Raw genomic sequence first — 14,711 nt, 5'->3', positions numbered from 1 at the left:
TAAGCAATTCAGGCTTTTGGAAACCACAAATCACGCTTTTGCCGTTAGACTAGTCCAACTCTAAATCATGGAAATCAAGGAAATATTTTTTTTTTATTTTTTTTTACTCATCTATATTAAAAAGGACACTTCATTCAAAACAGGTCTATATTCACATACATAGTATATTTTTGAAATGCAAGTTGGAGCCAGATTTATAAGTTATATTAGACCATGCCCATAAAAAAAAATACATTATAATCCTAGTAACTCACTTTATCTCTGTGTGTTTCACCCTTACAGGGAACATTGTTGTAGAATTTGGGAAATTACCATGAAACTACATAGTCATTTTGTCACATAATATGATATGATATTTTTCATAAGCACCATACACTAGATTGTAAGTTTGACTAGACAGGGAAACTGTATCTGAAGAATTCTCTGTATAGAGTTGGTTAACATTGTATAATATAATAATTACTCTTTATTGGCTAATTATTATGATACATACATGTAAAGATGTTTAACAGTTACCTGCTCAAGGTGCTGTATGGAATTTGCTTGTTCTGCCAGCTGCTGGGTCTGTTCAGCAACACTGGATTCCAACTCCCATACTTTGCTCTTTAGGGAGACCACAGAGTTACTGTCCAGCCCAGTGCAGGATGATAGGTCCTTTATCTGCTTCCCCAGCAGTTCTAGCTGTTTGGTTAGATTGGATGTCTGCAGCTCTTTTTGCTATGAGTAAAATAAAATAAATGGACAATGCTTTGAATCTGAAGGTCTACTCTGAAAGAGACTTACTGCTTCTGATAGTTTATTTTTGCTGTGTTCTATTTGTGTATTACATTGATATGATTGCTTAGTTATTCCTGTCCTGATTAAGGGTTACCATTAAAATGTTTATGTGCATGCTAAGATTATAATACATAGATGCAAAACATACAGGAGTGTGGATTGCATATTTTGTAGTATTATTGTTGGCACAAATGAAAGGTTATTTCTCTACTTTGTGATTATTGCCCATTTAAATAAATAAAAGAGATAAAAATATGAATAAATGCTACTCCACCCTTGGCTCATTAACAAAATATGATAAAGTTGAATGCAACTGTACCTATCACAATGCATTAAATTGTCATGTGAAACGTAAAAATAGGCATGATTGTGTACTAATAAACAAAACCATGTAATGAAACGTAGCTTGAAAATCCTTTCTTGTGGTCTCTAAAATGTACAATAAAATACAAAAGAAAGGCAGACATCAATGCTTAAAGCACTGAATACTGGACTGAGGTTCCATGTATAAATGGAAGGATAAATTACTATTACTGAGCATAACATATTATCAAGAAGCATGTCCAGTTTCTGATGAACCATATTCACACACAGCTATAACTATCACCATCTGGTAGAGATAACCAGTTGACTTGATCTGTAACTCAGTGCTCGATAAAATGGCGGGCCAGAACTATATGAACAAACATAGATGAAGCAATAGACTTGTGAAATCCTAGACACCAAACCATGAATATGGGCTTAATGTCAAAACACATCTAGTGGTAAATGTATTAACTTTGATTTTTTTTCAACTCACTGCTATTTGGCGTGTTTGCAGTGAAAATTTAAAGCGGAAATGGCAAAACAATGCTTTTGAAGCCATTGCCGCTTTAAATTTTCACTGCAAACTCGCCAAATAGCAGCAATTTGAAAAAATCGGAAGTTAATACATTTACCCCCTGGTGGTCTCACAGCTTCCTGCACATTTGTATGAATGGTCTACCACTTCACTCACTTTTGAAGCATGTTTGCGAGCTGAATAGTTTCCCCTTTCTCTCATAGCAGTTCATCGTTACCAGTTACTGCAATTCTTGTTGCCAATTGTGGACTTCATGGCACTTGTTGCTCACTACACTGAGGATTAATTAGACTAGTCAGCGAGTAGGCATAGGTTATCTAATTCCTTACTTTAGGACTTGCAGTGTTGACATTCTCTATTTGGCTTGATAGCATGGATCTTTTGACTTGGAACCCACATTTCCCAAAATCAGTCTTCTCTACAACACCAGAACTTTTGCTCCTCTGAAAGACTTGTACCTTCTGGTGTACATATGTAAATTAACCCAGAGGATGCTATTAGCCAAGTGCCTGATTAACATATTTTTTAAAATTATTATTATTAGGTACTTTTCCTGTTATCTGGTGCCATTCTTTATTTATTTTCTGAAGACCTGAAAATTTTAATTGCGTCCAAAAGTGACTCAAATAAGTTGTCTTCTCCGAGTTCCGACTTAAAATGCTGCTGCGTTGTTCCTTTATGTTGTTTATTCCGCCATTTAGCAGGTCCCCACATTCGTTCGATGCTCTGTGTATGGACATCAGTGTCAGGATCGACAAAATTGTAGCAGTGATTTTCTTTGAAATGTTGAAATCCAGCCTTTTCCAGTTCTTCCGTCCTGTAGGTGCATCAACTATCCGAGTAAATTATAGAGCCTCTTTGGATTGTCCAAAATCGCCGTCATTAACGTTTCCGCACTGCGATCATCCACTTTTACCAGAAAGCACTTGTGCGTCTCCACTGCTGAGGAAGCACTCAGCCGGCATTATTCTTACACTTGGTAAACAAGCTCTCATACATTTTGACGATTAATCCTTCACCTCCGATCTTCTGTTTTGTCTGTTGATTGAGATACACAGCGCAGATTTCTTGCATGTAGTTATTTGCAGTCATCGGCTTTGTTCATGCCCAATTCCTCTTTGCACAACTTGATCAATGTCAATTCCTTGGCCCAGCAACAGAAGAAGAAAACGGTTGTCACGAATGGTAGACGACTGTCAGTGAACCAATTTCCCTGGCGGATGTTGACCGTCTTTCAACAAGTAGATGTTCTACAATTCCAGGAACTACACGAACAAAGTAGAGCTTCATTTTTATGATTTCTTTGACAGCATCCTAGCTGGCAGTATTCCTTTCTTTTGCAAAAATGCCACAGTCTCTCTTTCAGTAGAAGGCAGAGTGAATAAATTCATTTTTAAATGTCGGTTGTATTTTGTTCTTCTTTTCAAATGGCTCCAGATAGCAGGAAAGTACCTATTATTATTATCATCTTTTATTTATAAGGCACCACAAAAAGTCCACAGCGCCATACAGAGAAAGAGTAGTACATAACAATACAATGCAATACAGAACAATACAATATAGACAAAACAGTGCAATACCAAGTGACAAATAACTAAACCAGCAGCAATGAGGTGCTAGGCGGGTTAAAGCCTCTGACTATAACTTGAGAATAGAGTCATGAGAAGTGGGGTACAGAAAAGGGAGCAAATCAGTGCAAGCCGGAGTACAAGAGAATAAGCACAGCCAACAGCCCCAGAGCCACTGGTGGAGGCAGGAGAGAAGACACAAGTGTGCTGGTGATCTTACGTTGCCTGATCACCAAATAGGCGCTTTCTTCCCCATCACACTACTGGCACCTTGTTTCATTGCTGCTGTTTACAGTACTTATATTTTCTGGCAAATAGGCTATATAATTTTGCTCAGTTAGATAAATGTATCCTTTAATTTATACATTGAACTTCAGTCAAGCATTCAGTGCTTTGTTAGCTTTGAGCCTTTATATCTGCCTTTTGAATTTTATTGTACATTGTGGAGGCCACTGGGGAAGTTTTTTTTTATCTATGTTTCATTAAAAGGTTTTGTTTATTTGTACACAATAACGTATGTTTTTTTAATTTTAAAGAAATTATTAATACATTGATATTACTGGTATCACTTTCATGTATATGTGATATTTGTTTGGTGTGCCAATGTTTGAGTACTGTATTTATTGCTACCTTTTTCTTCTATTTGTTTAGCTTTATTTTGGACAGCAGGACCTCACTATTGTGATTTACCAGCCCCACACAGTGTTTACCCACTAACCCAGCTGTATTATACGTATCAGCCTTTACAATTAATTCTGTGTAGCATCAAAACTTTTTCCCAGTACTAACCATTCACCTACGCTGCTCTATATCTCTGCAAATACCCACCAAATTCTTCTGTCCTTAATTCTCCCAACAGTTACTTACCGAGTGGCGCAGTAAATAAGTATGATTGTGCTTTGCACTTTAATCCTTTTGGTCCAAGATAAAGTACACATTAAATGTTAATGCAAGTCAATGTACATTCATTTTTTTTTCCTTGCAATCTCTAATAATTCATGTAATGTAACCCTAAAATACTTGTATAGTGTCTAATGTCATACTTGTGTAATATCTAATGTTCAGCTCTGCATGTCCAGTGGCACTATATGAATACATGTATAAATACATCATACAGTATATAAAATGACATGCCGATTTTCTAATCCCCAGCAACATAATGTTGATTTGACAAACTTTATGAGACCCGACACGATTAGATGACCTGACAATTAATGTATTGATACATGAGCCAGACATCAAGACACTTTGTGCACAATCTCACCTCGAACTGTTGACGAAGTTTTCCAACTTCCCATCGGCAAGATGTATTTTCTTGTGTCACCTTCTCTCGTAGGCTCTTTTCAAACACTGCTTCTCCAATAGCTTGCGCTAACTGCATATCAAACCTGCACAGAAAACCACCCAATTACTGTTTTCTTACACAGCTCTGGAATAGGATGAGCGCTTCCGAAAATGTTACGGTAATATTAAATGTTCAGCAAGTAAAATACCATGACATTAACTCTGCAAGTTACTTTCTAACACGTTTGTCTGGTGACATTTCACTTCTGTTACCATAAAGTCTGCTAAAATAACCCTAGATGACAAAATAATTGAATCATGAATGATCCATTGATGAAAGACATGACAAAATCATTGAAATTAGCTGTCTCTATTTAAAGAGATAGTGCTCACATTTAACACTACAGAGTCCACCCTAAAGCACTGTTACCCATAGCCAGCAGCCCTGTACTTATCTCTAACAACTTATTATTTAGAAATACAACTTTGGAACAGCGAACACAATCTAGAAAAGCCTAAACTGTTCTTTTTTTTCACGTTCACTTAAATCTCTGGTTAACATACTTAGCAGAATATGATCACTATTCATCAGCCATAGAAAATGCTCAACACAAACTGTCGAGTACATCAAAGTAATCCTGTGTATACCTATTTACCGTACTTTGAAGCTCTTTTTGTTGTATGCTATTTTATCTCAAATGATACTATTTTCTTCCAAGGAAAGAACTTCAAAGAGTTTGACTCTGTACAGACACAAGTTTCTACTGCAAGAATTATAGGGATTGCCTCTTCACATTACAGGTTCTATATTGTGTAATTTCCATAATAGTGATTTATAAAATATTGATTCTTTATAGAAAAAAGAAATAGAGCTACTTCACTACTAGCATTGTGTGCTTCTTTAGTGCCATAACTCCTGTGGCATGCAGCTGCTATGGGGCCCAGAGAAAAGGAGGTCTGACGATGCTGGTTTCTATTCCCTCCAAGGCCCCCACACCACCCTCCTGGCCCCCTCTCTGCCCTGAATAGAGAAGAGCGGAGGCCTCATTTCATAATAGACTATAGCGGCATTGCCTACCCAAAGTTTGCTGTGGGGCCCAGCAATTCACTGTTCCGTCCCTGGCTATATGACACAGGGCCGTCTTTCCCATAGGGCACAATGGGCAGGTGCCCGGGGGCCCTGCAGCCCAGGGGGCCCGTCAGAGGAAGCCAAAAAAAATAAACATGGAAAAAGAAAAGAAGAAAATACTTACCGTGCTGTCAGCAGGTGATCCGGCTCCCTCCATGGTCTCCTCCTCCGTCGCGCTCCGTTTTCTTTTTCCATTTTTTTTTTTTTTGGCTTCCTCCGACGGGCCCATATATATAATCATTTTATTTTATTTTTTTATATATAGGGGCCCGATGCACTGCTGTGCCCGGGGGCCCAAGATGGTCTTAAGAGGGCCCTGATATGACACTATGTATCATCATGTTGAATAAAGCAACTTTTTGATTAACTCACATCCAGAATTTCCCCCCTATGTGATATTTCTAAGACAATAATATATAGTATTTGTAAAACAGGAATACTCCCATATCTGAGAGATCATCTTCTGTTCTATGCTGATATGTTCTTTTGTCAGTAATAATGGCCATTTATAGCAAACCAATTCTGAAGTCTTAAAAGAATGGCTCAAAAACAAAAATGTGCATTTGTTACAATAGTTGTTATTTTTTACTATGTAATAAAATTGTTGTTCAAACTGATATCTCAAAATATAAATTTGTTCAAAAACAACATTTATGAAAAAGGAATTAGTGTTACAATGGTAAAAAAATAATAATTCAACTTTACTTTTACAAATAAATTCACTGCAGACACTGAAATTTGTAGAATATAGATCTTTGCAGATTGGTTTTGCACATATTTAATGATTTTATTGGGCAAATCAGACAATGTGCCCCTTTTGTTTCAGTTTTGTAACTGGATGCAATCTCTGTTCACCCATTACTAATTGTACACTGACGCACTATTAGTAGTAGTTTCTGCTCAAATTTAAACACAAATTTACAGAGAAAATAACACATCATAAGACGGATCATCTGTAATGTTACAAACAAGACATTTTTAGACAGGGGTGGTTTACATTTGACAACTCAGCACATTTTCACAATTTTTTTGCACCTTACGGTTTATCAAAATCTTGTCAAGTAGTTTATTAACTCTAAAATGACCAGGCACCTTGTATATTAGAAATTCACCTCTGCTTCTTGCTCATTGGGGCATTCAGCTTAAATTAATACTATTTGCACAAGTAATATAAATGAGTATGTGAGTTTACACTGATCAACCACAACATTAAAACCACAAGTGACATGAATAATATTGATTATCTTGTTACAATGGCACCTGTCAAGGGGAGGGATATATTAGGCAGCAAGTGAACAGTCAGTTCTTGAAGTTGATGTGTTAGAAGCAGGAAAAATGCACAAGAGTAAGGATCTGAGCAACTCTGACAAAGGCCAAATTATGATAGCTAGATGACTGGGTCAGAGCATCTCCAAAACTGCAGGTCTTGTGGGGTGTTCCTGGTATACAGTGGTTAGTACCAGGGCCGGATTTACCGCTAGGCAACCTAGGCACCTGCCTAGGGCCTAGCGGCTCTCAGGGGGCCCAGATGGGGGGGGGGGGAGGAAAAAAAAATTGCTGGCCCTCCTCCGATTCGCGGCTAACCAACTGCCCCGCCCCCATCCACCGCCCCCGCCCGTGACTCGTACAGGGAAGGGGGGGGGTGCCTGGCAAATAAAACACGTTGGGACGCCCACACAGTTACCTCACACAGGAAGGAGTACTGTGCGTTCCACACGCCCCTTGTCGCCTGCTGTTTGATCGCTCACCAGGTTCTACTGTCATATCCCCGCTGCCGCACATTGTATCTTCTAAGAGATCCATCACAGACAGGACAATCTTCCAGCCACTTTTACTCCGTGCCCGGATATCAAGTTAAGTAAGTTTAGTGATCTTGAGCTAACATTTTCTTCCTTCATCCAACATCATTTATTTTATTTCTGGATTGTGCGGCTGCTATACTGACATCTGAGTCTTTTGGATTCCAATGAACTTTGTTTGGTCTGGACTTTTAGATTAGATTGAGTTCAACTGATCAGTTGTGTTTTAACACTGTATATTGTTCACATTAGATTTATTTTATGGTTGATATACCGATGGTTATTAATCTATATTTGATTTTATATGTTCATCCACACAAGTGTGTTTGGTTTATATATCCATTAAATGTTTGGTATCCATTTGTATTATATTTTTTCAATCTCAGCATTTTTTTGATCATTTTAAGTAACATGTCATTATATGCAATTGACCGCATACTTCATTTTGTTCAGTATCTATGTGGGGAAGGTATTCCCTTTTAGTATAGCTGCTCTTGCCTATTGTAGAGTTGAGCGCAACCCTATAATTATTTTTTCCTTCTTAATTATGATTAAAAAGTTTAGTTAAAGATAAAGTACAATTTGTGTGAATTGAAAGGTAAGCTGTGGTGGAAGTGGGGTGTAAATGGTAGTATGCCATACCGCTACTTCTCATACTGCCTTCATTGTAAAATAATAAAATTCCATTCACTTGTTTAAATTCCCATTACATTTTTCATACCGCCACTTCTAAATTTCCACTTCGACCACTGAGCTTAATATTCATCGTATGGAGTATATGATTAGTATAATTCAAAATTCTGCTAGATCCTTTGACAAAATATGGGGTCCGTGGTCATTATTCTTTAACTGCTGGGACCACAGTGTGATGTAGTGTAATGATAAAGGAGAGCACAGTGTGATGAGAGGGACAGTAATGAGGGGCCGCAGTGTAATGCAGTGTAATGATAAAGGAGGGGACAGTGTGATAAGAGGGACAATAATGAGGGGCCACAGTGTAAACCAGTGTAATGATAAAGGAGGGCACAGTGTGATGTAGTGTAATGATAAAGGAGGGCACAGTGTGATGTAGTGTAATGATAAAGGAGGGCACAGTGTGATGATAGGGACAGTAATGAGGGACCACAGTGTTATGCAGTGTAATGATAAAGGAGGGCACAGTGCGATGAGAAAGATAATAATGAGGGGCTGCATGGTGATGCAGGAGGAGCAGCGTGATGTGCGGCGGCACATAAGTTTACCCTTCTACTTAACTATAGGAGTATATGCTATGCTAAAAAAATATAGTGCTATGGATTGTTTCAGGGAGGGGGAGGGGCAAACCAATATCTTGCCTAGGGCCCCATGAGGTCTAAATCCGGCTCTGGTTACTACCTACCAAAACTGGACCAAGGAAGGGCAACTGGTGAACAAGCAACAAGGTCATAGACCCCCAAGCCTCATTGAAACACGTGTGGAACCAAGGCTAGCCCATCTGGTCCAATCCCACAGAAGGGGGATTCACAAATTGCTGAAAAAGCTAATGCCGGCTATGATAGAAAGATGTCAAAACACACAGTGCATCGCAGCTTGCTGTGTATGAGCCTATGTAGCCACAGACCGGTCACAGTGCCCATGCTGACCCCTGTCCACCGCCGAAAGAGCCTACAATGAGCAGGTGAGCACCAGAACTGGACCATGAAGCAATGGAAAAAAGTGGCCTGGTCTGATGAATCATAGTTTCCTTTACATTTTGTGTACAGCCAGGTGCATGCACAACATTTACCTGGGGAAGAGATGGCACTATGGGAAGAAGTCAATTCGGCATACGCAGTGTGATGCTCTGGGCAATGTTCTGCTAGGAAACCTTGGGTCCTGGCTTTTATATGGATGTTACTCTAACATGTACCACCTACCTAAACATTTTTGCTACCAAGTACACCCCTTCCTGGCTACGGTATTCACTGATGTCAGTGGCTTCTTTCGGCAGGATAATGTGCCCTGCCACACTGCAAAAATTGTTCATGGTTTGAGGAACATGACAAAGAGTTCAAGGTGATGACTTGGCCTCCAAATTCCACAGATCTCAATATGATCGAGTGTCTGTGGGATGTCGATGGGTCAGAGCTGTTTTGGTGACAAAAGGTGGACCTGAACAATATTAGGCAGGTGGTTTTACTGTTGTGGTCAGTCGGTGTATGTGCATATGGTATACTGAACTATTCTACTCCTCTTGTCTTATCCCTTGATGATATTATTGTATTATGGTGTTATGTAAGAGACAGGTTCAAGCACAGAGATGTGTCCTCACCTGTATGTGCTCGTGAGCTAGAAGAAAAGCAGGGTAATCTAGTAAAATCCTGCTGTGAGTAATGTGGACTGGTCAATCTTGTATCTACTTAGAAAGCAATGGATTGCTGCATTACTTCCCTGTACAGAAACATATATCAGACTGGCAGATCTCAACTAAAAAGACTATGTACCAGAATAAAGAATAAAAGAAGGGTACAGGGTCGTTGGAAGGTCACAATCTTACACATGACATTACATCTGGTTTCCTATTTAGATTATTTAACATTGAACCTGATAAACATCATACTGAAACATGCATAAAATGTTTGACCTGTAAAGGATTTACACTGCCATGTATCATTGGTAATCAGTGTCTAGGAATCTACATTTCAAAGGATTTCTAGAATTCCTATATACTGTATCTCCAAAGCCTATTCTGCTTCTTTTTCACAAGTCTCCCAAGTCTTCATTTCAACATAGTTATCACCCATTTATATACAGTAGTAGCTTAAAACCTGTAATTGTTTCACTATAATATTGTGTAACATCAGAACCCAATTTTAGTCATATTTGTTGAGTTTTTGAATAACTGAATAACTCAATCAAATGAATTAGCTATTTGCTGTGTTAAGATCTATAATTAATCTTAAGCTACTGTATAATCATAGCTGTTTAGAGCACAAAGGGACCAGATCTGGGACAATTCTTCTCTAAAGAATTAGGCCATAAGAACTTACATTGGAGTATAAAACCTATGAAATTCACTGTTCGTTAGATTCCTTAGCTCAGCAAAGAACGTCTAATATTTCAAAATGTAGAGAAATAAACTTCATATCAGCAGAATTTGTGTCATTAAAACTGAAGCCTTTGAAATTTTCATTATTTCAACTTCTCTATTTAAAACTAAGAGATAGAAAAGGAAAGACATGCCGCCTTTCTATCACAACATTGTAAAGGATCCTAAAATGACCTTGTAGTGTCATGGGAACTAGCCAGAGATATAAGTCACTGTCTTTTTACTATTCAGACAATGTGCCGTATGTAAGTGTAGATAACATCGCCCCATAATAATAGATGTTAGTTGTATGCCATGTCCATTTTCTGAATACATTTTCTTCTTTATACATCCAAAGGAATTTATGCTAAAACCTTTCAATAAGGCTGCATTTTAAAGCACATTTGTTAAGAGAATATTTGTAAGGTAGGTTGTAAAAATAGAGGGTGGTACAAGTAAATTCTATGTAAATAATACAAGATCAATATTAAAACTGCATCTCCATCTGCAAACTAGGGGCCTGATTCATTAAGGATCTTAACTTGAGAAACTTCTTATTTCAGTCTCCTGGACAAAACCATGTTACAATGCAAGGGGTGAAAATTAGTATTCTGTTTTGCACATAAGGTAAATACTGACTGTTTTTTCATGTAGCACACAAATACTTGATAGCTTATTTGTACACTGAAATTTAAAGTTGATATTTGTGTGCTGCATGAAAAAAACAGTCCGTATTTAACTTATGTGCAAAACAGAATACTAATTTGCACCCCTTGCATTGTAACATGGTTTTGTCCAGGAGACTGAAATAAGAAGTTTCTTAAGTTAGGATCCTTAATGAATCAGGCCCTAGATCTTCCTGGAGTCCTGAGGGCTGCTCCATGAAGCCGGACTGTCTGGAGCTCCGTGGTTCGTCTCAAAGCAAAGGGCTCTATATAAATGGGAGGACCAGTCAGAGGCCACAAACATGATATGGGAGCTTCTGATTGGTCCTACCATTCACGCTACCTTCCACAGCTATTTAAAAGTGAGGAATAAAAATGTTCACCACTTTTGGTGGTAATTCAGCTTTAAGTGAATTTTACGTTATTTTGGGCTAACATCCTTGTGTGATTTATACTTACTTTCTTCTGAAAAAAAATCAATTAGACATATTGCAGAAAAACAACTCCATGTGCTTGATGAAATACATCTCTGTTTATTTCCCTTACTTTCGCTGTCTTTTCTCTAGCTCATGGTTGCGGATCTGCTGATTTTCCATCAACACTCGAGTGTCCTCAAGGTCAGAGGTCAAGTGTTTGCACTTCCTGTTCACTTGCTGAGCAGCCCGTCTGGTGTTCTCATATGCACTTTGCAAATCACTGAGCTGTGGAACCAAGGTAGAAGGTGAATTATATCAGCAATTTTAGTCCACAATTTATGCTCCATGGCACACATTTGTACAGCAGAAATTGTCATTTAATGGGCAGATAACCCCTAAGCAACTGTATTATTCATTTTTTGCTTTTTTTTGTAGTATTGCTATCTGTGATGGAAACAAGCTCGAGAAAATTCTCCTTTATAAATCAGCCACTAGCCAAAGAAATGATTATGGAAATAACTGAATTTCATGCATTTGAAAAATACTGAAATGTACCAATAGGATATTGTCATTGCAATCTATAAATCATAGAAAGCGGTCAAGCATTTTATTTTCCGTCTATGTTTTTGCATAAAGTAATTTGATGAACATTACAGAATAAACTTTACGGAAGAAAAATGGAAAATAAAAGTTGCAAGATACCAAACCAACACAATAGTTATTAAATAAGTGGAAAATAAAAGCAATGTGTCAACATTGAGGGGCTCATTTGTGCTTAAAAAAGCACATTCACATGCATGTGTTCCTATCTCCCATCTTTTGAGAAGGCAGCATCAGGATGGGGACATGGCCCCGGCATGATCGGGAATAAGTCATGTCCCAATGTGGGTGTGGCCACACACCCAAAGCCCTGCCTAGCGTTTTTGAAGCACCAGGATGTCCTGTTCTGTCTAGCAGTGAACGGAATACCTCCCAACTTTCCCATCGATCGGGACAAAGCTGTGTCACATATGAAGTGTCATATAAGCAAGTGAGAATAGTGTATTGACAGTGTGTTTAATAAATATGAAAGTTTCATCAGCAATATCAAATGAAATTAAATACAAACACAAACTAAACTAAATACTAACATCTGTTGTTTTCTCCTTTAAAGATCAAATAAGAATCTTCTTTCATGCAAATGGAAATCTCACTTAAGCAACACAAATAAACATCTACAACTTCGTATAACAGCAACGCTAATGAGTTAAGAACTAGGGGCCTGATTCATTAAGGATCTTAACTTCTTATTTTAGTCTCCTGGACAAAACCATGTTACAATGCAAGGGGTGCAATTTAGTTTTCTGTTTTGCACATAAGTTAAATACTGACTGTTTTTTCATGTAGCACACAAATACTTGATAGCTTATTTGTACACTGAAATTTAAAGTTGATATTTGTGTGCAGCATGAAAAAACAGTCAGTATTTAACTTATGTGCAAAACAGAAAACTAAATTGCACCCCTTGCATTGTAACATGGTTTTGTCCAGGAGACTAAAATAAGAAGTTAAGATCCTTAATGAATCAGGCCCTAGCAGTCAGATGACTCAATATGCAATCAGCCAATCAGAAGCAGTTAGATAGTGCTGCTAAATGTCATCATCATCATTATGTATTGTTACACTAGCCCATCAGTACCCGCAAAAGATACACCTCCTTAAAGGCATATCTGCGTATGTGTCCACATAAAATTAAGTTGCAATTGCATGAACACACCCTTATTGTACTCAGCCTATCCCCTGCCCGCCCCATTCTCCTTCTTGTAAGAAAACCAGTGACATTGGCACAGACAAAACTATATACGGACGTATGTGCATGCATTTTTTGTGCGTATGCACAGTACAGTAATGCATAGCTTACACAAGAAACAGGTTTATGTCCCTTGATTTGTAGTTACCAATAAATGATTGGGTGCCTCATTAAACTACATGACATGCATTTCCTAACTACTTAGTGTGGACTGCTTTGCCTAGTGGTGTCCTGCTTTCCATGTAATCCATCATAAATTGCTTTTGTAGGGTACCATATGTATCTTTATTTTTATATTAGTCTCTCATACCTTTTAATATTTATTTTTGTAATAAAAAGGGAAAAAGACAATTCTATAAAATATACATATTTTTATTTGTTAAGTGGCAACTTATTCCACAGTCCTATAGAGTTGGGAGATACACTATATACTGATTGCAGTACATGATTACAGTCTAGAACAAAGTTTGAGACAAATGGAGTGTTCATAAGAACACAGTCTGTTACAGAGGGGAAGGGAAGATCTTTTTTACTTTCTTTCTTTAATTAATTATTTTTACATGTGTGGACAGACAAGATATCTCTATCTCACCTCTCACAACCACCTAATTATGTCGGAATGATTTCGAAGGGTTTTTCTGCAGTTTTGTAAACAGCATTGTGATAAATTTCACGCTTTGTATTTTTAACACATTAATTAACAATTTGGGGAAGAGATGTGTTAAGTGGCATTTTAGAAAACTGTGGTTTCTGAACAACTTGGCCTATAGTAAATCTGACTGTTTTCAAACCACTCAGAAAATCGCTGAAAAACAGGCTTAGTAAATCTCCCCCTTAGAGGTGTATTGTTTGTATAAAATCTAACTTTATGCAGCATAATAAGCACTAATGGGCATTTACAAAACTTCAAAACTGAGATAGGAGGAAAAGGGCATTTCCTATTAGGGGGAGCAGCAGAGGCATTTTTTTCACAACAAAAATGTTTACAGGGAAATGGACAAAGCAGTGTTTTTGGGGAAAATAGAAAATCTTAAATGAATAAAGAAGCTGGTCTTAAATTGGAAATCCAGTGAACATTGAAGTGAAGTTTTCACACTTACCACTATGCACTTTTCCAACTAAATCCCCAAACCAGCAAAAGGTTGCACAGAACATATTTATTGGGGCGGTTCTGAATTATGGAACGATGGCTCATTGTTATGTAGGAGGTGAGCAATTAGCTGTATTTGAACAAATTAAAATGTACTGTACGATGTCACGAACACCTCAGCCCATCTGAAATACGGCAATCTGAACAGCTGGTCATGACTGGTGTTACCTTAGTTAATTAACAATGAATACACCTTTTCTGCCACCACAAGGGATTTATGTCACCAGAACCACGTGTTAATGGTCAC

At 37.8% G+C, this 14,711-nt stretch overlaps 1 protein-coding gene across 5 annotated transcripts in view; it reads right to left on the bottom strand.

The window, feature by feature from the left end:
• The window catches only part of MYO18B (myosin XVIIIB), a 390,269-nt gene that overhangs the window by 151,587 nt on the left and 223,971 nt on the right, over positions 1-14,711 (bottom strand). For all 5 annotated transcript variants that reach the window (XM_075214447.1, XM_075214450.1, XM_075214452.1 and 2 more), the window contains 3 exons: positions 11,656-11,810; positions 4,451-4,574; positions 517-717 (listed from right to left, as the gene is read on the bottom strand). In XM_075214447.1, coding sequence (XP_075070548.1) covers positions 517-717; positions 4,451-4,574; positions 11,656-11,810 — 480 coding nt within the window. The remainder of the gene's footprint in view (positions 1-516; positions 718-4,450; positions 4,575-11,655; positions 11,811-14,711) is intronic.

The sequence above is a fragment of the Mixophyes fleayi genome, chromosome 1, assembly GCF_038048845.1.
Source record: "Mixophyes fleayi isolate aMixFle1 chromosome 1, aMixFle1.hap1, whole genome shotgun sequence".
NCBI classification, from domain to species: Eukaryota; Metazoa; Chordata; class Amphibia; order Anura; family Limnodynastidae; genus Mixophyes; species Mixophyes fleayi.
This window is presented reverse-complemented; position numbering and strand designations above follow the sequence as displayed.